Source organism: Molothrus ater, chromosome 7 (assembly GCF_012460135.2).
Source record: "Molothrus ater isolate BHLD 08-10-18 breed brown headed cowbird chromosome 7, BPBGC_Mater_1.1, whole genome shotgun sequence".
In the NCBI taxonomy this organism is placed as follows: domain Eukaryota; kingdom Metazoa; phylum Chordata; class Aves; order Passeriformes; family Icteridae; genus Molothrus; species Molothrus ater.
The window spans coordinates 22,303,323-22,325,917 of record NC_050484.2 but is presented as its reverse complement, the minus strand read 5'-3'; the positions used below and the strand labels follow the sequence as shown (position 1 = coordinate 22,325,917).

Here is a 22,595-nt window from a genome sequence, read left to right as displayed (position 1 = left end):
TTATTTTGTCCATGGATACAGCCTCTTAACCCCCTCTGCTCTCACCCAAAGCTCCAGTGTCTCCAGCCAGTTTCCATCACTGCTCTCTGTTACTGCCATCCTCTAAACTCCATACAATTAGTTTGGATTTTTCTTGATGTGTGTCCCAGACCTGACACAGGGCTCCCAGTAAGGCCTTGCCGCCAGCAAACGCCTCAGATGCCTCACGCTGATTCTCCTTCTCACGCAGCCCTGAGCAACATTGTCCTTTTCACTGAGTTCAGTGCAGTTGCAGGGCTGCCAGAGATCCCACATTAAACTGATAGATCCCATATCCCAAATGAAGGAGGTTTCTCCTATTTTCTCCTAACTCCCAGCTGCTTTTCCAAGCATCTGCCTGGCTGCTGGGCATCTGGAAACAGCTCCTGCTCACACAGATAACTGCACCTGCAGAACATGTCCTGCCTGAGGGTTCCACCCCTCTGCATGCCTTGTTTATCCACCTGGGATTGTCCTGGGGTCTGGTGTTAAACTCAGACAAGCAGATGTTGCTGCCCACTGCTGGGCCAGGCTCTGTCCTGCCCTCCTGCCCACTTGGCAGCCCTGCCCTCCAGCCGCTCGCCCTCTGCTTTCTGGGCAGATTTGCTTCCCACCCCAGCCCAGCTCTTGTCCTTTTGAATTGTATCTGATTGTTTTCAGGCCATTTCTCCGATTTGTCAACATCATTTTGAATTCCAGTCCTGTCTTCCCTGGCACCCGCAGCCTCCCCCATCTGAGTGTAGTACATGGGCCCTGTGCCAAGTCCCTGACGATCAGCATTCCCCTGGCTGGGGGGCACAGGGGTAACCAGGAGAGACTCCACTCTCCCAGTCTGCTGGCAAGCCCTTGGCTGGCTCTCCCATCGTGTTGGCTTGCACAGTGGCTGGTGAAGTCAGCACAGGAGCCCAGGGCATTGTGTTTCTCCTGACTGTTAGCATCCTATCCAAGGAGTGGATGAGGGAGCATCAGGGGGTGAACAGACTCTGTAGCTGCATGTGGCCAGGTGAAGGGGCAGATGACCCCCACTATACACTACAGAGTCCCCCCATGTGGCCTCATGCCTCCATGTGCAGGCACTCAGCCACAGGTGAGAGGCTCCAGTGTGGAACCTTGGGGACCTGCAGACGTGTCAGCAGCACTGACACACTGCAGACAGCACCAGCCATTCCTAGCGCATGCTTTGTTCTTTGCCTTGTCTGGGTAGAAAGCAGTCCCTAAGCCCTACTGCCTGGCTTCCCAAGCTATGCTGCTTCCCCACTCCCTGCACCTCCATCCCACTGTCTCTCCCAGCATGCTCTCTCTCCCAGAGCTCCCTGGCTGTGAAGCCATAGTCCTCCCCTCTCCATGGCTTGTAAAAGGCCTGCAGCTGCAGCTGGGCATGGGGCTTGTGCTATGGGTGCCACTCACTGGGGCACAGCTTGATCCCAACCCACCCTGGCTGCACTCTAGCCTTGGGTAATCCTGCAAGGAGATGAGTCCCCAACATCCCTTTGCCCTTGCTGGATGGGCAGGCAGAAGCAGAGTACAACACGAGAGGAGAGCCAGGAAAGGAGATGGGAGAGGACTTACCTCTTTGGTCACTCAGGAGGGGATCATGCTGTGGGGATGGTGCTGAAACATGTCCCCAGTCCAGGTGGCAGTTAATAATGGAGTTGAAGACGCCCAGAGAAAGCAGGGGGATGTCATCCCCTTGGTATGGGGGACAGAGAAAGCAGGGGTATGTGATCCCCTTGGTATGGGGGATAAAGAAAGCAGGGGTGCGTGATCCCCTTGGTATGGAGGACAGGGTCCTGGGGGGAGTTAAGGGACAGTCCTGCTCCTGTGCCATGACTGTCCAGCACACAGGACATTGAGCTTCAGCTGGTCCCACACTCACACAGCTCAGTTTGCCCTGTACCTCAGGGTCTGTGCTTATGGGGTGATCTGCCTGGCAGACCCTCCATGCCCTCATGTCCCTTGCCACCACAGCATCTGAGAGGTGCAGGCAGGGTCTACACATCCAGCTCTGCAGACCAAAGACGCAGGGCTGGCCATTGCTGACTCCATGGAAACTCCTTCCACAGGATCAGGCTGTTTCCGCCCATGGTCCCGGCTGGGCCAAGCATCCCCCAGGGAGCCAAGGGTCCCTGTGGAAGCATCTGGGCCCTGGTGGCTGTGTGGCTGGGGCACCTGTGGTGGCAGCAGTGCTTGGGTCACCTGCCCAGCCTGCTCCTACCACGTCCTTCGGAGCTGGAGGTGCAGGGCTGGCACGTGCATGCTGCATCCCCTGGGCAGGGAGAAACAGGCAGCTGGGGCTGTGCGTGCTCCTTGCCGGAGGCAGCCTATCATGCTGTATTGACCCACAGAGAGGCAGAAACATGTGTGCCATGCACAGATCGATGGGAAGATTGAAGATGCATGTGCGCTTGCCGGACGGCTGGGGAAAGCTTTGCCGTTGGCATTGGCAGCACAGTGAAGGTCACGCTGACCTGCGGCGCAGTCCCCGAGGAGAGGCGAGGCCTCTGTTGCGCTCATGGGCGGCTGTCTCATCACTTGTCCTCCGGAGACCCTGGATTCCCTGCCAGGCACGCACCTTCTCAGCAGAGCCCTGTCTGCTGGGGGGGGGTACTCAGTGCTGGGCTTGCTCTGGGGACAGGGAGATGGCGTTTCCCCCACCACTGTGCCACAAGGCAGTGTCACGGAGGGTTGCTTGACTTGTGAGTGAGTGGGTTGGTTCAGCAAACCCTCCGTCCCCAGCTGGTGAAACCAAGGCAGGAAACTGGGAGAGATTAAAACTTGCTGGCAGAGATGTTGTGCATTGGGAAGAGACAGACCCAGGTGCCATGTGGTTGGTGCCTCAAGGTTGAACCCATCACCTCATGACCGAGCCAGGCTAGCAGATCCCACTGCCACGGGCAGGACAGGACGGGGCAGGAGGACACCCTGCTTGTCACGCTGCGTGCAGGGCAATGCTGCCTCGGGGGCTGGGTGCTGATGGGGCTGTTCGAGGGTCGACGGCAGCGTGCCCTGGAGGGAGCAGACCCCGGGAGGAGCAAGGGCTCGGCAGGGCAGGACAGGGTGAGGGCTACCCCGGCTCAGCCTTTCTAGCAGAGTTGGTCCCTGCCTGTGGTGCCCCCCACATGTGCGCTGCCGTGGAACAATGAGGAGCACCGAGGGAGGGAGGGAAGGGGGCAGAAATGAAGCCGTATGAGCCCATCCCGAGTGCACAGCGAGCGCGGTGGAGAGGAGGGCGGCGGACACGGGGCGCGGGAGGCGATACTGCCGCTCTCCTGGCTCCGGGGCACCGAGGAACACGGCGGGGCCGGGGGGAGGCACGGGAAAGTGCACCCCTGGTGCCCCGTGTTCAGCCCCGCTCCGGGGGCGTCTCGCCGGCCGGATCCCGCCGGGACAGCCGGGGCCGGGGCCGGGACGGCCGTGACTCGGCGCTGGCCGCCGTGGGTCGCGGCGGGCCGCGGCAGGGAGGCGGTTAACGGCCAGGGAGCCGCCGAGGCAGGAGGAGTCCGCAGGCGGGCGAGCAGGAGGGGGCCGCCGGGCGAGCTGCCCGCAGGCTGCCCGCCCCCGCCGAGCCGCGCCGCGCTCTGCCCCGGGGCGCACGGGCCGGCGGGGCACGGCGGGGCCAGGCGGAGAGCGCGGCGGCAGCGGCGACGGCGGGGGACAGGCTTCGTGCCCCGCCCGCCACGGCTCGGCTCGGCACGGCTCGGCATCGCACGGCGCGGCGCGGCACGAACGACTCGGCATCGCACGGCGCGGCACGGCTCGGTTCCGCTCGGCACGGCTCGGCTCCGGCGGCTCCCGAGCCATTCAAACAAGTGGCTCCGGCAGCACTTCGGGGCCGGAGCTGAGGAGAGGGCGCAGCGTGGCTCCCTGCCCCGGAGGCGCCGGGCCCTTCACACTGCCTCTTTTCTCTGACGCTTGCTCTTTATTTGACGATGAAATAATGTTGACATGTCTTGAATTATTAAGTATTCCCTGGATTTTATTAGCACATGATGCCTAAATGCTGCCTGTATCTGCTGGGGTCTTAACCAGAGAGGAGCGAAGGAGAGAGGCAGAGAGACAGAGCGAGGGAGAGGAGAGAGAGGGGTTTTTGACAGCTGTATTTGTGCTGATAAGCGAAGGCACAAGGAGACGATCGACTAGTGAGACAAGAGGGAAGCGGCGGCTCGGAGCTGCTGAGAGGGGCTGCGCTTCCCTCCCGAGACGGCTCGGCCCTCCCGGTGCCGTGCTGGGGCTTGGGGGGGACCCGAACCCCCTCCCAGCGCCTGGCCGGGCTCTCGGCCGGTGCCTGTGCCAGGGGGCAGCTCGCTGGCTGGGCACACCAGCTGCACGGGGCAGATGCCGATTGAGATCGTGTGTAAAATCAAATTTGCTGAAGAGGATGAGAAGCAGAAGGAGAAAGAAGAAGGGGACAAGGAGAGCCTGATCGAGGAGCCTGCCCGGCCCCGCTCCCGGGATCTGGCCACCTTTGCCAGCACCAGCACGCTGCACGGCTTGGGACACATCTGCCGGTCGGGACGGCTGGGCGTGCGCCAGACCCTCTGGGCATTTGCCTTCCTGGCCTCCCTCGCCTTCTTCCTCTACCAGGCGGCCAAGTCGGCGCTGCTCTACCTGGAGCACCCCCACGTCATGGCCCTGGACGAGGAGGCCATCCGTGAGATGGTGTTCCCGGCCATCACCATCTGCAACATCAACCGCTACCGCCACTCGGCACTCACCGACGCCGACATCTTTCACTTGGCCAACATGACCGGGCTGCCCCCCAAGGACCGCGATGGTCACAAGGCCACGGACTTGCTCTACCCTGACCCCGACATGGCTGACATTGTCAACCGCACCGGCCACCAACTCGACGACATGCTCAAGAGCTGCAACTTCAGCGGCGAGAACTGCTCATCCCGCGATTTCACTGTGGTGAGTGCACACCTGGCTCAGCTTCCCTAGGGGCCCCTACCGGCACGGGGGGCACCCACCCGATCGCGTCGCACCGGAGCAGGGCTCCCTGGCTCACTCCGGCTGCTGAAGTTTGCAGCTCTCTCTGTTTGAGTTTCCCTCCAAGTTTCACAGGGAGAGAGGGAGAGGATCCTCCGTGGGAGCTCTCAGCAGGGCTCTGCGCCACAGGACTGGGCTGTCGCAGGTCTGTGACTGAGGGGCTCATGGGCAGGAGCCGCGGTGGGTGAGCAGCAGGGTCCAGCGGTCCCCAGGGTGGGTGTGCGGCGGCCAGGGGGAAAGCTGTGGCAGAGAGTCCTGCTCCAGCCTGCTCTTCCCCCGGATCGAAGTGCCCTGACACAGGATGCTTCACTCAGCGAGAGGGGCTGGAACAGGGGGGCAGGCAGAGACCCTTTGTACGCAGGGGAACCCTCCTGCATTTGTGGGATTAGCACTGGGATGTGTGTAAATGTGGGGACTGCAGGCATTGCACACGCACGTGTGCACATGCCGAGCACAAATGCCGAGCCGCTCCGCTCTGGAGGCACGGCTACAGCCGGGCGAGCGGGGGCTGCCCGGGGCTGCCACTCACTGCCCGGGACTGGCAGCACGGCCTCTTCCAAGCAGCGCCCAGTCTGCCCAGGCACAGAGCCCCTGGCCGACCGCCGCCAGTGTGCAGCTCTCACCAATATTGAGCCTGGAATCATAAATCCCTGCTGTGGTTTGGGAAAATAAATGTGCTGAACGGGCGGAATACCTGATGGGACCCTTTTCAGACCTTAATGACTCTGGAAATGAGCCGCCTCTCTCCTACGGCTGCCAGGGGCTACTGCTCAGCTGGCTCCCGCCTTCTCAGGAGCGGCGCTGCCAGCCGAACCCCGCTCGTGCCGGGGAGTGGGGTGTGATGCCATGGGCTGTGCAGGATACTGGGGAAGAGAGGAGGCTCCGTGGGGCTGAAAATGGCTGATGCAGCATGTTCCGTTTCACTTCGTGCCCATCGGTACAAAGCCTGCTCAATGTGCAGAGTGATGCTGTCCCTGGGAAAGAGACTTTGCAGGGGGGAGCTCCCTGTGCGGGGGGTTGGTGGTGGCAGGGGACACTGCAGTGGAGTGGGAAGAAGGAGCCGGGGACAGCAAGCGGGCAGCCCCACTCCTCCTCCTGGGGATTTGCTGGGCTCTGTGCCTGCTCTACGCCAGCTGCTGGAGTTTGCCAGGGAGCAGTGTGGTTCAGCAGGGTTTGGAGCAGGAAGCTCTGGTGCTGGACCGTCCTGCACGTGGCTTGGCCATGCTGACTCCAGCCCTGGGATCCTCCTGGAGGATCCTGCACAGCCTTGGTTTGCGGGGGAGGCAGCGAGCCCAGCCTTGTGCTGGGCAGAGGCACAGCGTAGCAATGGGATTTGGTGTGTGCTGAGCTGCACTGTGATGTTGGCAGGGCAGAGCTCAGGTGGATGGAGCGGTACAGGCTTCCCACAGCGTGGACAGAGTGTGTGACATGTGCTTGTGCTGTGTGGCAGTGAAGGGTGACCACCAGGACAGTCACTGGGACCCAGTTTCTCAGCATGTGGCTGTGCAGGACCAGCTGGCCTGCCTACCTCATCTGCTTATGAGAATGCCCTGGGGATGCCCAGGCAGCCAGGCTCTGGTGTGCTGGCACTCTGCACTGGAGCACGTTTCAGGTGTAAGAATGGCTAGTGCCAGCCGACCCATGGGCTTATGCCCAAAGAAGGGGAGTATAGGGCTCCTAAACCCTCCACCCACCCTGTCCACAGCTCAACATTTCTGGCCTTTGAGGTATCAGGGGCTGTCAGCAGAAGGGGGCGTACCTATCGCCTCTTACTTGCCTGCAGCAAAGGGGTGAACCTGGGGCAGGAGAGGCTGCAGAGATGAGTGTGGGGAGGGATGGTGAAGATGTGATACAACTCTCTGCCACATAACATGTCCCAGAGCCCTTCCATGCAGCAGTGGGACCTGTCAAGGCATCACACCATTTGCAGCTGGAACCTTCTACTCCCATTCCCTAAGCCAAATCGGTCCCTTGTGCCTCCTGGGAATGACTGAAACACAACACAGGCTTCTTGGCAGGCGGGTTGAGTCCCAGCTGTGCTGTGTGGGCTTGGGTACTCCTGTGCCTCGTAGCTGTGGCCCCAGTGAAGGCTGCTCATGTGGTGGGGAGCTCCAAGCTTTTGGTCCCATTTCTGGGTCCCCATGTGAGCCTTCATGTTCAGCAAGCTTTTGTGCCTGCTCTGCTGTGGGCGAGTGTGTGAGTCACAGCATGTCCTAGCAGTGATGGGGGGCTCCCAGACTGCAGCACATCCCAGTAGGGCAAATGGCTTGGGGTCCCAGGGCACTGAGCCCACAGTGAGCAGCCTCTGTAGCAGAGACTGTCCCCCAGTGACACTGGAGAAGGGAAGGAGCTTTCCCTGCAGCCATACTTGCAGGCGTGCTGGAGTCTTTCCTTCCCTCTGGGCACGAGGTGGACTTTGTCCAGAGGCTGGAAGTTTTTCAGCATGAGAGTGGCCAAGCTGTGGGGCTGCCGCCGACTGCCTGTCCAGGAGCAGGAGCAGTGCCAGGGCTGGAGCATGTCCCCTTGCACTGCTGCTTGCAGCCCGTGCTCACGCAATAAATAACTTGTGCGGATCCTTTAAGTAAGAGCCGTGAGTGCTAAATGATCTTCCCCTATTCAACGTCACAAATCCACATTCTTTATGGGACAGCAAATTAAGAAACTATCGGGAAAAAAAAAAATCCCCAGCGTAAGCATCTTCCATGTAATAAAGCCCGGCTGGGCTGTAAATCTCCCCAGCGGCGGGGACAACCCTGAGCCGCAGCGAGGCTCCCTGCAGCCCTGCTGACAAATGTGCCCCCGTGCTGGCTGCTAGAGGGCCGTGCTGGAGCCTTGGCAGAGCCTCTTCTGACCCACTGAGCTGTGCCTACCATGCTGCACAGCCCCCCAGGCCCTGCAGTGCTCGGGGCACTGCCCAGTGCCCGCTAACACGCTGTCCGATGGGTGCCTTGGTGGGGAGCACTCCTGGCTGGGCAGTGCAGCTGCAGAGCTGAGGGTGCTGGTGCAGGAAATCCGTGGTGCTCTATACATGCCACTCAGCAGGAGGCTGGGAAGTGTCCCCACGGGGCTGGGGCTGAGCTGCCGCGGGTGGCTTGCATCCCCTAAGCTCCCTGCCTGGCACCCCGGTACAGCCACAACCCGAGGCCAGTTCTGGCCATGTCAGGTGGCACTGAGGCAAGGGGGAGCCTTCCCGACAGTGCTCTGGAGATGGGGGTGCAGCCAGATGGGGTGTGCAGGAGTTTGGGGCTGTGGGAAGAAGCGCATGGAGGGGCCCCCCTCAGCTGGCAGCAGCATCCCGCCTGTTTGCCGGCAGTGGCTGCAGCAGGAGCCTCCGCTCTCGCGGCCGGGAAGGAGCCCAGTGCCTTTCTCAAAACCTCATTCGTTGTCAAAAGCCTTTTGTTTGTGATGTGTGGCTGCCGAAGCCAGTTGTGCCGGGGCTGGAAGCTGGGGGGGAGCAGGGAGGTTGCTGAGAGCTGGCAGTGCCTCTCGGAGCTGGCAGCGGCCCCGGCTCTCCATGCTAGGCCTCCTACCTGCCCGGGATTTGGGCTGTGAGAGGGATCTCCCCAGCACCCCATGCCGACCCCAGAGGGGGAAGCCCTGTGCTGAGATGGGCAACATCCTCAGCTGCATTCCACATGCACACAGGAGATCCTGGTTCAGGGGGTGGGCGGGGGCAGCAGACTGTCGCCTCCTCCTAGCAAGGCTCTCCCACTGTTCCTGACATGGGAACTCTCTGACCTTTCCACCAGAATCGTACTTAATAAATGTCACATTTTCAACCTATTTTTACTGGGTAAAAGAGATGGACTGATTGTTTTTCACCTGCCCTGCCCTGCCCTGCCTGGTGCCTGCTCAGCCCCTGGCATTCAACCACTCCATTTTCCCTGTACTCCTGTGCAGGGCTGGGCCTCCCTCAGCTGCTCAGTGGGCTCCAGGTACTGCAGAACCTGCCCTGGCTGGGGCACAGAGTGGCTCTTGGGGTCCCAGCACAGCATCACCTCCTTTGGAGAGTGACATGGCCGTGACTGTGATGGGTGTCCTGCCATGCCTGGCAGGGACTGGCTGGGTTGGGGCTGGTGGTGTCATTGCCCAGGAGAGGCTGAAGCATCCCTCACTGATCCCATGCCCGCGAGCTGCTCAACTGAGCCCATCTGTGCCCATCTGGGTTACAGCATTCCACTCACTGCATCCAGTCCTGCAGTCCCAGCCCAGCGCCTGAGCCAGCTACTCAGGGGCTCACAGCCCATCTGGAGCCCTCCATCCTCGCAGTCTGGCCACTGTGCTTGTGCCTTTCCAGCCCTGTGTCCCGGGCAGTGCAGACGCGTCGCAGGTTGGCCGTGCTCTGTCCGGAGCAGCGCAGCGCCATCTCCGGCGCTGTTACACATGAGCCGCCTGGGCACGGCTCGAGGCGCTGTTTGTGCCAGAAAACGGGGGACTTTAATGCAATTCGTTGCCATTTAATTTTACACAATTCCTGCTGCTTAATCCGCTGAGAAATGCTAATTTATACAATTCACGTCTAAAAATAAATGTCAGTCCAGCAGCTCCCAGCAGCGGGTAGCTGCTCCCACCAGCCCCCACTGAAGCCTTCTGCAGGGACCCCAGTGCGGAGCCCACTTTGCTCCCTGCCAGCCATGCTGCTGCTCCTTGTCCCAGGTGCAAGTGTGTGGATTTGGGGATAATGGGATTTTGGGACACTGTTGTAGGAGAACAAGGGGTTGGCTGCACCTAGGGGTGTCGCTGCAAAGTCCCTCATGACAGTGGGGTGGGGTGACAAGGGGACAAGCAGGCGTTTTGGCAATCTGACTCTCTTTCAGATGGCTGGGAAGACGTTATTGGTGTGGGGGTCATGAGGTATCTTTGAGACCACTGCTTCCTCATGGATTCCCCCAATAAATCTGGGAACAGCCCCAAGTGCAGCTGCACCATGGGCTATGGCTGGGGGTGCATGGAGCAAGAGGGGTGCCTGGTGCAAAGGCCTGGCATGCACATGAGGGATCTGGCCATGGGTCAGGGCAGGTGCCACCTAGTTGAAAGATACTAATTGGTCACAAAGTGCCATTAATGAATGTGGGATGGGAGGCAAGCATGCACCCCTCCTGCCTGGGGAGTGATGCATCATTAGGTGTCTGAGGAGGCTGGTCTGCAGGGGACAGCAAGGGGGCTGGATCATGGGGACAAGGGGATCCATGGCTGGGAAGAACCTATACGGAGCTCCCAGCCTCCTGCCTCTTGTGCTTGAGCATCTCCACACCCTGCTGCCCTCTACCCCACTGCCACTGCCCCTGCCATCTCACACCCATCGCCTCCCCTTCCCCTTCCTTTGCTAAGCGGACCCCCATGCCACCTCCATCCAAGTGGGGTGGCACTGACACCAGCAGCAGCACTGCAGAGAGGGTGCCAGGGCAGTGGGGTAGGTATCAAGGGCCATGGTGGTGGGTGCCAGCTCCCTGCAGGAGGGGGGCGAGGCGGGGGAGCAGGGGGGTGCGGAGGCGACGCAGCGGGGGAGCAGAGATGCTGGAGGAGCCGACGGCTTTCCCACCGTCTCCCTGATTGAGATCGGATCACCGTGAGCATAAAAAAGCTCTCTTCATAATTATATTTAATGAATTGACTTTAAAAGCTCTTATGCTCTTATCTGGGTAATTTAATATCACACACTTAATAAGCCTGTCTCTGATACAGGGGGAGCCAGCGGCCAGGACGCCCGCGCCTGGTGTGTCTCCCCAGGGACGTGGGACGTGCCGTGAGGCTGGGCCCACGTGCCAGGCTGAGTGGAGGGGGACAGTGGGGACAGTGCTGCCCCCTGGGGCCAGGGCACCCGTGGGGTGACTGTGGGGCACTGCTGGCTGCAGAGGGGGCTGGGCACCTCGGATGGCTGCGAGAGGAATGGGGACAAGATAGCAGAGGGGATTGGCTCCAGGAGCTGGTGCTGGCTGGTGCCTGGGGCCACAGTGGGACCATGGGGCAGTGGGAACACAGGGCAGTAGGGCTGACAGGGGGCAGGGTGGCAGATGGGGCAGGGGGGTTCATGGGGTGCTGCATGGCTGGCTGGGCATGGGGCAGGGCTGGCTGTGCCAGCGGCATGGGTGGATGACATGTGACCCCACTGCTGAAGGGCATTGCTGTGACCCCATCCTTTATGCCAGTGCCAGCTGTGGCAGGGGACCCATGGACAGCGCTGGGGACAGCCATGGGTCAGAGTGCACCACAGGCTCCAGTGCCATGATGCTGTTAGATCCCTGTCTCCTTCTGGCTCCAGCCCCTGGGGTAGTCAGCTGGGATGTCGTGGAGGTAAAGGAAGGCTTGTCACCACGGTCTCTGCAGCTCTGTCACCTCCCCACCCCCCCACCCCCCCCCCGTGCCCCCCCCAGCTCCTGGAGTCCCAGAAGGGGTGTGGGCTGCCTCCTGCAGGCCGGCATTGCTGCAGCCCCAGTAGGAGTCTCTGCACCCCCGCCCCCCTCGCCACCCCGCCACGATCCATCGCTGCGGGCAGGCGGGTGCCTGCGGGCGAGCCGGAGGGAAGGCTCTGCCATATGGAGCCAGGGGCCCTGGGGACTGCAGGAGCCTGGGGCTGGGACCTGTGGCCATGGGGGCAGCCCCCAGGATCCTGCACTACAGACGTTCACTGGGCAGTTGGGTTGAAAGCCATGGCCAGCCTTGTGCTCTCTGCATGTCAGAGTTAGAGCTGCTGTGAGCTGGTCCGTACCCCCAGCCTGGCACCGTGTCCCCAGTCACCCTGCGCCCTCAGGTCCCTGATTCCCAAGTGACAGAGGACAGAACAGCACCTCCCAGCATCCATGACTGTGCTGCCCCAGGACAGGTGTCAGGGACAAGGTCACAAGGGCACAGTGAGTGATGTTGGCCCTTGGCCAACCATCCCCAAGCTCTGGAGTGCCTGGCAGTGCCGGCTGCCATCCTGGCACTTGGTGCCAAGGCTGGGCGGGCTGGAGGGAGGCACATGCCAAGGCTGTGGGGTAGGGGAACAAGGACCCAGCTGCCACCTGGCCCTGCAAAGGCACCGGGGTACAGCCCCAGGCAGAGAGGGGATCCCAGCTCCTCCCTGGGGCATGGGGCAGCCGTGCCGGGTCTCCCTCCATGAGGGAGTGTCTGGGGAAGGAGGTTTACGGAGCTGCACTAAGTGACGCAAATGGTTTGAAGCCCATAAAGAGAGACGGTTTTATGTAAGACGACTATATAAAGCTCTGCTGTTCTGCCATTGATGAGATATAGGCCTTTATTTATAGAAGGCAATGTTTGCGGTGCGAGTGCTGAAAGCCAGCCAGGGACCCGCAGATAGGGCGTAGAGTCATTTGACATGCAGCTGCCGTCGACACTGTTCACACATTAAAGAAAAAAATTAACAAGTTTGCAGCCAGTCAGGTGGAAAAAACAATAATTGTAGAAAAACGTATTTCCCCCTTTTTCCAATAACAAATAACTGGAACGCTGTTGGGGAGGCTTCAGCTCGCTTTCCCTCTGGGAAAGGATGGGCTGAGGCTCCAGTCAGGCTAGTGGATGGAGTGGGCAGGGGGAGGCAGACAGGGTGGGATGAGAGCTCAGACAGGGGATGCTGCCACAGGGTGGATGTCCCTGCCTGGGCATTTTTATGTCCACGACTGGAATAACAGGGCCTACAGGCAGGGATGAAGGCACCAACAACTCAACATGGCCATGTGTGTGCTGGGGGATGAGGAGGGGGGAACAAACACCAGGAGCTGAAGGTGCTTACTACATGAGGGGCTGCAAACCAAACCCCACTGGATTTTTCTGCCTGGCCTAGCATTGTCTCTCTCCACCTGCACACACAGGGATGCTCTGAGGTTATTTCTTAGCCAGATGTGGCTGGGTTTTTACTGGAGAGCATGCAGCCAGTCCCTGTGGTCAGAGTGCCCTGCCAAATTCTGTTTCATGCACGAAAGGAGGAAAAACTTCTCATGATTAATTGTGCAATAGAGGAAAACGTGCATCTCTAACCTGCTCCTTGCCAGTTCCTGGCCTTTTCTCCCAGGCACTGCCAAGGGAGGGTGAGAGGACAGGAGGGTGCTGACACCTCTGCCATGTCCTGCCCTGTCCTGACTCTGCCATGACCATGAAGGGTTCGAGCAGGGAGCAGGCAGGCTCAAGGTCAAGTAGCTTCCCTGCAGCTCCCTGCACTGTTCTGTGAATGGCTGTCCCCTGCTCACATTGCAAAGCCTTCCCCCACCATGCCCTCTGTGCTGTGCCAGGCACAGGCAGGGCTCTGCCAGCCCCATCACCCACCATGCCACCATTGTGCCAGCAGAAGGCAGAAGGTGAGGGTAGAAAATGGCACTGCTGGATTGGGTCAGGGGACTGGACCTCCACCCTGGTGCACTGGGACTCAGGGCTGCTGCATGTGCCTGCTCTGTCCCCAGGAGATATCACTGGCTGCATGGCTGATCCTCCCCTGCCACCCTGGTGAAGCCCCTCTGCAGATGCTCTCCAGATCACTTGGCTCATCTCTGGGCTCTCAGACAGAAGCCTGAGCACACTCTGCACATGATGAGCATCAGCTGAGCTCAGCTGGGCTCAACAGGTTTTCTTCCAGCAGAACAAAAGGTTCTCACCTGATGGCAGCTTGGGGGAGGTGAGTGGAGGAGGAGCTGGGGGACAGGAAAGCCAGTGGCTGGAAGGAGCTGTAGGCACTGTGTCCCAGTGGCACAGGGGTTGGGGACCCCTCTTTGTGTTGGAGCCGAGTCAGGCAGGGAGCAGGGTCTGAGGACACCCTGGTCACTGCTGGCCACTTGCTCTTGGATGTGCAGGGCAGGAAGGGAGAGGAGGCACAGCCTTGTCAGAGTAGAGCCTCTGATTAATGACTAACTGCCGGCCCTCCAGCCAGCAGCTCATTAGCAGTTTAATTCCCGGTGCCCGGCATGCAGGAGGGCTGTGCAGCTCTGATTGAGCTGGATGCACTCATCTGGGCAGCTGCAATCAGTGTGACCCCACTCTGGTCACAGTCACAATCAGTGGCCACGTCCCCCATGTGCAGGGTGGGCTGGATAGCAGGTACTGTAGGTGATGCAGGTGCTGCAGATGCTGTGGGTCCTCTGGCCAGGCAGGGGTGGAACACATCGGTGGCAGGGGCTGCAGAAAGCTTGTGAGCAGGGCCAGGGGCTGGAGATGTGCCCATGTCTCGCTCTGTATCCGTCGATAGTCTGGCTGTGCCTGGAGTGTGGCGGTCCCTGCGGTGTCACGGGGCTGGGAGCAGCTGTCAGTGGTGTCAGCAGCCATGCAGAGGCACTGTGCTCAGCTGCACGAGGATATGTCACCAGCCTGTCATCTCTGGGGTCAGTGACACCCTGCACATCCCTGTACTGCCCCGTCCCTCTACCCCCCCACAGGGCAGCAAGTTGAGGGCTGTGGTCCCTGCCTGCATCCTGGTGTTCCTGCCACCACCCCAGGGTCTTTTCTCCCCTGGATCTTCCTCCTCCCAGACCCCTTTACTGATGAGATGGGGGGATTCACCTGGGTCATGGGAGCAGCACTGGGGCAGGAGGGAACTGAGTGTTCCAAGAAAGAGGCACGGTCTGTGGATGCTGCCTTTCTCTCAAGGACCTTAAACTCCATCTGGGCATACAGAGGTGGGCACTGCCATGCCCCTCCCAGCTGCCTGGGGGTGTTTGCAGCTCAGCCTTATCCCTTTGCCCTCCAAAACTTGCTGCGTCCTTCACTCCCAAGCTGCTGTCTCCACAATTTCTTCATAGCACAAGGAGTGAGGGAGAGACCACAGCAGAGAGAAGCATCTCCATCTGTCTTCAATGCTCCAGTGGCTGGAGCAGGGCAGGGAAGGGGCCTGCAGTGCAAGGAGGGCTAGGGTGCATGTGGGGGCAAGTCAGGGGCCATGCTGGGGCTGTGACTCCTGCAGAGGAGGCAGGGCCAGCCCAGCATCTGGTGCTGCTGCCCCTGGGAAAGGCTGGGAGCAGCCTGCCTCCCTGAGCAGCCTGGGACTGAGGGCACTATGCAAATCCAGCTGAGATTGATGCAAGTATTAATTATGTCCCATCAGCTCAGCACTTGCCCAGCAAGGCAGGGCAACAGGTCGTGCTGCAATTTGTGCAGGAAAGATGGATTTGCACTGGCGGCATGTCCCCTGTGCTGTCCCCCTGTCCACAGCCTGCTCCCACCACCCTGCTGTGACTGTGGTGTGCCATGCCAGGTCAGGCTGGCTCTCCCAGCCCCATGGCACTGCCTGGCTCGGGGGTGAAGTCATCACTGAGCAAGAGGGTGAACAGTCTGAGGCAGGAGCAATGCAAGCACTGTCAAGCAGTCTGCCATACCCAGCTCTGAGATCCTGCTAATTAGAGAGTGTCTGCAATTACATGTGCTAATTATGGGCAGGGGTTCACGCTAATTCCTGCCCTGTTGGCATGACACTGGTCACACCAAGATGCATTGCTTCTTCATAAAGACAGGAAGAAGTAAACAGGACTGTTCAGAAGGCTCTCCTGGCCCAGGAAATGGTGTATTACCAGGCCTCCTGCCCATCCCCATTCCCATCCCATTCCACCCCATCCCCACCCCACTCCACCCATCCTCATCCCCATCCCGTTTTACCCCATCCCATTCTCTCCTGTACTGGGCATGGTACAGCATGTACAGTGCCATACATGGAGCCCTGCCTGTGTGGCCATGACAGCTGCTCTGTCCCCGAGCACCTGGCTGATCACATCTCAGTGGAGCTGCTTTTCAGAGGGAGTTTTTCAGGCTCTGACCCCCCTGTGCTGCTGCTGCTGCTCTGACATCCTGTTTCCTTATCGCCTGACATGACCTTAATTAACTCCCTGTGCTGATAATGCTCTGGGCTTCTCCTCCAGGAGCTGTATCTCAGCATTGTGTCCTGTCTCATCCTCTTATGGACTACTGCAGAGACTGCACAGGCAGCCTGGAGCAAGGGGGAGAAAGGGATGTGTGGTGCAGGCAGGGCAGGGCAGTGATACTGGGGCCACTGGGATGACATGGAGTGGATGCCCAGCGCTGGAGCCAGGGCATTGGTGCTGCATTGAGAATTTCAGGGAGATGCTGACGTGGTAGAGATGGCTGTCATGGTGCAGAGGTGGGGGTTCTGGCAGGAGGGGGGGCTGTGCTGATGCCCAGGGCAGGGTGGCAGAGGCAGTGGTGCCCTTGGCAGCAGCATCCATCCCAGGCTCCAGAGGAGGTGTGCACCAGCATGGAGGGATCCTGGCTCTCCTTGCACTGCTGCAGGGGGCTTGGTGGGCTGAGCTGGCAGGACCCCCCACCCCTGGGAGCTGCCTGACTGCCCGGCTGCCCCTCCACTGCCAGCCTTAGTGGACTGAAATTCCGGCATTAATGACTTGTAGCCACTTTATCTCCCATGCTTGGCAAATATTGGCAAAGAGGAGATGTTTCAATAGTGAGGTTTGTCGATGGGAATCTCAGTGTGTGATCCTACCAGCTCCATGCTGTGCAGCAGCTCAGCGGCTTCTGAGGCAGCTGCTCACCGGGGTTGAGCCTGGCACGGGCACAGTCTGGGGCCCATGGGGGGCTTCCAACGCCTTTTCCCCATGGACTGGTTCCCAGCAGGGTGCTGTTCTGAGCTTACCTGTGTTGCAGGTCATGTGTCATCCTCCAGCACAGGAGCAGGGCTCTGGAGTAAGGTCCCTGATCAGGGCTCCTGTCACCTGCAGGTAGCTTTGACCTGGCAGCAGCCGGGCCAATGCCATGAGCCCTGCAAAAACCAGAAGTTGCAAAATGCTCTCAGACAGTCTCCTCCCAGCTTGCAGCCCCACAACCCTCATCTTCACTCATATTCCCCACAGCTCCTAGTCCCCAAATCTTTAGTCCTGCCTGTCTCAGGTGCTCAGCTCCCATTCCCAGGCCCACAGCCCAGGCAGTGATTAGGAGGAAGGACCAGCTGTTCCTGGGGCAGGAGTGAGCAGGGTGCATTTTGACCCCTCTGTTTCTGCTGCCTGCATACACAATGGGAATTGTATTTTTCTTAAGCTGGCCATGCAATGGAAACCTCAGACATTATGGAAAGTGTGCACAGATATACCTGTTCCCAGCATGTGATGTATGGAATACTGGGAGCAGCATACAGTCCTAGGAATGAGGCACTGGATCCAAACAGGGGCAGGAGGAAATGGTCTGAAGAGAGGAGGTGGGAGCTGCCAGTGCTGCTCCCCTTTGAGTGGGAGACAAAGTGGTGTAAAGAGGGGAGAAGGAGGTCCCCAGCTGCAGGGGCAGGTTGCCTTCCCCCATTCCTGTCCCTGCTCCCACAGCAAGCCCTGGGAGCTGGGAGGAGCTGAAGAGGACAACTGAGGAGCTCCTGCAGGTGCCAAGGACCATGGGCAATGTGACCCAAACATGCAGGAGAAGCAGATGCCTTGGGAGTCCTGAGACACACAGCCCATCACCTCCATGGAGAGCAGACAATGGGGACGACAGGGACAGAAGGATATGGGCTGCAGGTTGTCCCTGCCTGCCAGTACTCGCAGCTCTTCCCCTTGCCGGCAGCCCCAAGGAGGGATCCCCTGTCAGTGCCCGGGTGCGGGGGCTCTCTCCATCAGCCCCTCTGCCCAGGAGCACCCAGGCTGGGGAAAGCCAACCCCTATCATGTTTGTTCCATTGATTTAGCACCGCGGAGAGGGTTTAATCAGCCTTTAGCCTGCACGCTCCGGCATTAAGAACAAATCCATTAGCCACGAGATAACCACAAAGGGCTGCGCTGAGGCTGGATGAGGTCCCAGCGCCTTCAAGATGCAAATTGGCAATCAAAGATCAAAGCAGTGCAGCTCCCTAATCTCTGCTAAAAGGGCTCAGCTATTAAGGAGCCCTTTCCCACTGAGCTGTGATCACCCCACTTCACTAGGACTCCCTGTGTGCTGTCGGGTTGCACCATCATCCCCACTGGCCTCTCGGCCCCAGGAAGGGGGTGCATCCCTGGCCCTGAGGAGGAGGGTACATCCAGGGCTCACTCAGGCTGTTTGCTTGCATGTTGTTTCCTTCAGTTCTGACATATTGGAGTCAAATTCATGTTGTCAGAGAGAGCAAAGCCCACAGCAGTTTCGGGGGTCAGCGGCTGGAGGGGAGGAGAAAGGGAAGAGGTGGGAGTTTGGATGGGGCAGGGAGGTGTGAGAGCTGTGTGGGGCTTATGTGGTGCCTTCAGAGATGGGGAGGATGCTGGCAGGTGGCTACCCCTCCTGCTGCTTGGGGATTTAGCCTGGTTCAGCCCCTGCCTGGTTGCACCAGGTGGCTCAGGGCAATCCCTGCTGGCCCCAGGGAAATCAGTGGTGGGGAGCGTGGCCTGGGGGCAGGCAGCAGGGAGCGGGTGAGGGATCATGGCACAGCAGGGTGTTTTGGAGCCAAGTTCCCCTTTTGAGGGTATTCCTGCTTGTCCCATGTCACCCTGGAGCACAGGGGTGCATGAAACCCTGGTTCCCATAGCCACCCTGCCAGTTTCTGGTGCTGAATTCAGGCTGCAGGATGCAGTCTGCCCCCTGCTCCCCACCCAGGCCATATTGCCTGTGGTGGCTGCACACATGGCTGCCCCAGCAGCCCCATGAGCCCCGGTCACCTCACACTGTGCAGGAGCGCCGCAAAGCTGCCGAGCTGTGACAGGACCTGCAATGCCAGCACTGTCAGCAAATCTGTGGCAGCACAGATGTGTCCTCTGCTCTGCATGGTCCAGCTCAGGGACCAGTATCCCCTGCATCCTGCTGAAATGGTCAGAGAGTGTGTGAGGCATCTTGCAACAGGTGGGCAGGGAGCCCATCAGCCCCGGCAGCGGGGAGCAGAGGGTCATGTCTGGCTCTCCTTCTGTTTGGGGACCCACTCTACTGGCAACTGCTCATTGAGGTGCTGCTCATCCCCCTCACAACACTCCCCGGCAGGCAGCACAGCCTTGCGAGAGCAGCAGGCAGAGAGGTGCTGGCACCTCCGCCAGGGTGACAATAAATCTTATCAGTGCAAACCCATCCGTAGGCAGGAGGATAACCCCCGTGACAACCCGGCAAGAGCAGAGGCTTCATCTTCACCGTGTCAGTGCTGTGGATTTACAGATAAATGCCACGGCTGGAGGGACCCCCTCCTCTCCCGCCTAACCCGCCCTGAGGCGGCGGGAGCTGCCAGGTCCAGGCCGGTGTGTCCCAGGGACAATGGCCATGGTGTGCCTGGTGGGAAGAGCGGGCCTGGTCTGGGACTCGGCAGGGGGATACCTGGATGGGTGAGAGTGGAGATGCAGAACAAGATGGCATTGCCCTGGCTGCTGTCCTGACCCTAGGGTGCTCTACATGGACTGTCCCATGGAGCCCTGCATCCTTCATGAGCCCATGGGGGCTTGGGCATCGTGCTGGCTGGACCACCGAAGCTCAGTGATCAGGAAACGTGTGACTGAGTGTGTGACACCGGCAGTGTGTCCCCGAGGCCGTGTGACAGCGCCTGGCGTGAGCAGCATGCTTCGTGGGCGCAGGCTGAGTGCCCATCCCCGCGTGTGCTCCCCCCGCTCCGGCCGGGCTCCGAGGGGTGCGGTGGTGCCAGGAGCGGGGGCTGCTGAGCGGGGCGGCAGGCGGCATCCCTGCCCCGGGCCCCGCTCCTCGGCTCAGCTCCCCCATCTCCCGGCAGCCGTGGGAGCAGTAATGAGATGGAGCAGCAGAAGGACGGCGAGATAAGGCTGCCTGCGCTGCCCCAGCAGATTAAACGCTGGGATTAAGCAGGCGGTGCCAGCTCTGCTGCCTTTTTATCTCGCTGCTTCTCCCCTCTTATTCTCCCGCAGTCGATAGAGAACGGTCTCCGAGCTGTCAGCAAAGGAAATTGCTTGTTAACCCTTTGGGGACGGGCGGCAGAGCTCCCTGTACGGCTGCTTTCAAAGAGAAGCGGTCCCCGGGGGATGCGCTGCCCGCGGAGCCAAGGGGGGATGCGGGGCCACATCCCCGCAGGGCCCCGCATGCGAAGGAGAGCAAGACAGGGCCGGGGGTGCCCAGGATCTGCAGCCAAAACCCACCAGCGCCCAACCAGCACCATGCAGAGGCACTGGGGTTCCTGCGAGGTGACAACAGTTGAAGAACAGAGGCTGCCTAAGCTCCACAAAGGAGCCCCGGGGACATTGCATACCACGCTTTCGGGTATCCTTGATGTTCCCTGCTTCCTCCAGCCTGCAAGACGTGTGGGCTCAATGCTACATCTCTGTGAAACCACAGGGCTGGGGATCTTTCTCTGGTCCTGAGGACAAGTGGCATGGGCCAGCTGTGTCTGCACAGTACCGTGCCTGGTGCTGGATCTCCTCCAACTGCCAAGGGGAGCCCGCTACCCAAACCCATAATTATTGCTGTCCGTGTATGTGAGTGTTTTGTTGGGTTTGCAGCAGGGAGGCTGAGCTGCAGCCCATCCCAGTGCTTATCCCTAGCGTGCTGTGCTGTGCTGTGTGCCCAGGAGCAGCGTGCCTGGCGCGGGGGTGTCTGAGGGTGGGAAGCCGGCTGGAGAGTGCCGGAGGGTGCACAGAGGGATGGCAGGAATGCTGCTCAGCACACTCCAAACCCAAGCTGCCAAGTCTTGGCAGCTCGACAAACTCGTTGTGGCATTTTTGGGGGTGTAGCTTTGGTGCAGTCTTTCCCGTGGGGACCCTGAGCACCTCCTGAAGCAGGAGGCAGAAACATGGGGCAGAAACCTTCTGCAGCTCCAGCACCCCACTTGTACTAAGGGAGAAACCAGGGTAGGTGGGCAGCATGCTATGCAATTCAGAGGGGTTTTCTGGCTGCTAACAGGATGAACTGGACTTCCCCAGCCCCTGCCCCCTCATTTCACTGCTCTTGCCTGCCCTCCTCCTCATATCCCTGCCTTGCACTGCAGCATGCCTTGGCCACTGGCACTTCATCTTCTGCAATTCCCTTGGTGTTGGTTCCTTCACCTGCCCAGGTGTTGCTTTTGGTGGATTCTTACAATGAAAACAAGCTGTATGAAAGCACAAGCTGCCAGGAGATCTGCAGGGAGCAGGCTAGCCCCAGCTGGGGCAGCAGTCCCAAACGGCTTGGGATGCTGCCCCATGGCTGCTGTGGAATGAGGGGCAGAGCTGTGTGCGAGCTCTGGGCAGGCAGGGCTGAGGAGCTGGACCTGATGCTGTGCTGGGCAGCCGGGCTGTGCAGGCAGGCAGAGGCTGAATCAGGAGAGGAAACCAGAAGCAATTGGCACGTGAAGGCTGGCAGGCTGGAGACTGCGAGGGGATAGGATTGCTGTTTATAAATACATCAAGGGAGTAAACACAAGGGAGGAAAGAGAGCTATTTAAGCTAAGGGACAATGCTGGCATGAGAACAAATGGTAAAAACTGGCCGTGAATAAATTTAGGTTGGAAATGAGTGAGATTCTGGGACAAATTCCCCCCAGGAGCAGCAGGAGTAGAAAGTACAACCACATGATGGCACTTTTCTCTGCTACAACAGGCTGTCATGTGTGCACAGTGTGCTGCCATGCCTGTGCAGTGAAGTCAAGAGATGAGGAGCTGGGGTCCCCAGCTACTCCCCTCTGTGTCACAGCCACCCTGGCTCCATGTGGCATGAACAACACAGCTCTCTCCAGCTTCTGGCTTGGCCAGGGCAGGACTCCTGAGGCAATGGTTTGCAGAGAAAGGTCTTTCTCTGGCACACGAGTTTGGGCATGCTGTCACAGGTGCTGATCCTGAAAGCTGGATGGTGCCAACATCCCCCTGCTTTAACAGCCACTGGCAGTACTGGGGCAGATATTCCAGGAGGGTGTCCTTGCCCATGTGCATGGTGCACCCCTCTGCCTTGCATTGCATCCCTATGCTCCTGAGCCACTAGGAGCAGGAAGCCTTGGCCTAGATCCTACCTGCTCCTGGGGACATGGGTTACACACTGTCCCTGATGCAGAAGGCTGGTTGTGACATGCTTGCCCTGCCCAGTGCCGGGGCTGGGGTGTCTCCCCCTGCTCTGGCTGGCCAGCAGCACAGCCTGCAGCACAGCTGAGCTATTGGTATTCCAGCAGCGAGCCTGCTTGGCATGAAAAGGGCTCTGCCAGCCCCACACGCCCACATCTCCACTGCTGGCTCAGGCCTAGCCAAGGGGACTCAGCTGGCAAGGGCTGTCCTGTAGCACAGAGAGAGGCACAGCTGCAGTGGCAGGAGGGGTCCTGGCCTTTCTGGGATATGCCTGCAGCAGCCTCTGACCACCTTGCCCCACACTGTTTTCCCTCTTTCTTTGGAGGTAGATCAGGGAGCCGCAGGAGATATTCCAGAGCTTAGTCCTTCACAGGATGGGGGAAACAAGAAGCCTAAACCATCAGTTGTGTGTGCTGTGCCTAAGGTGCCCTGCTCTGTTTGGGCTGAGGATGCAGAGCCTGGTGCCCTGTGGAGGCAGCAGCCCCAGACCCCATATGCAGGGCCATGTGTCCTGCAGGAAGCATCCCAGCAGCTCTTTGTGGGGCAGGGGGCTGCACTGAGGGGCTGCTAGTGTGGGAGATGGTTGTGCTACTGCCAGAGCTGGGGTCGAGCCAAACTGGCACCGTTCCCCAAATCCTCCTGGGAGCGGGGAAAGGAAATGGTGCGACCATGCATGAGAAGGGACGTTTGCAGTGGCAAAAACATCCCACTGGCTCAGA

The 22,595-nt window shown here is 59.8% G+C and overlaps 1 protein-coding gene across 2 annotated transcripts in view; it reads left to right on the top strand.

The window, feature by feature from the left end:
- The first annotated feature begins 3,648 nt into the window (after positions 1-3,648).
- Positions 3,649-22,595, top strand: part of ASIC4 (acid sensing ion channel subunit family member 4) — a 28,983-nt gene continuing 10,036 nt past the window's right edge. For both annotated transcript variants that reach the window (XM_054515476.1, XM_036387071.2), the window contains exon 1: positions 3,649-4,929. In XM_054515476.1, coding sequence (XP_054371451.1) covers positions 4,354-4,929 — 576 coding nt within the window. In that variant the 5' untranslated portion in view covers positions 3,649-4,353. The remainder of the gene's footprint in view (positions 4,930-22,595) is intronic.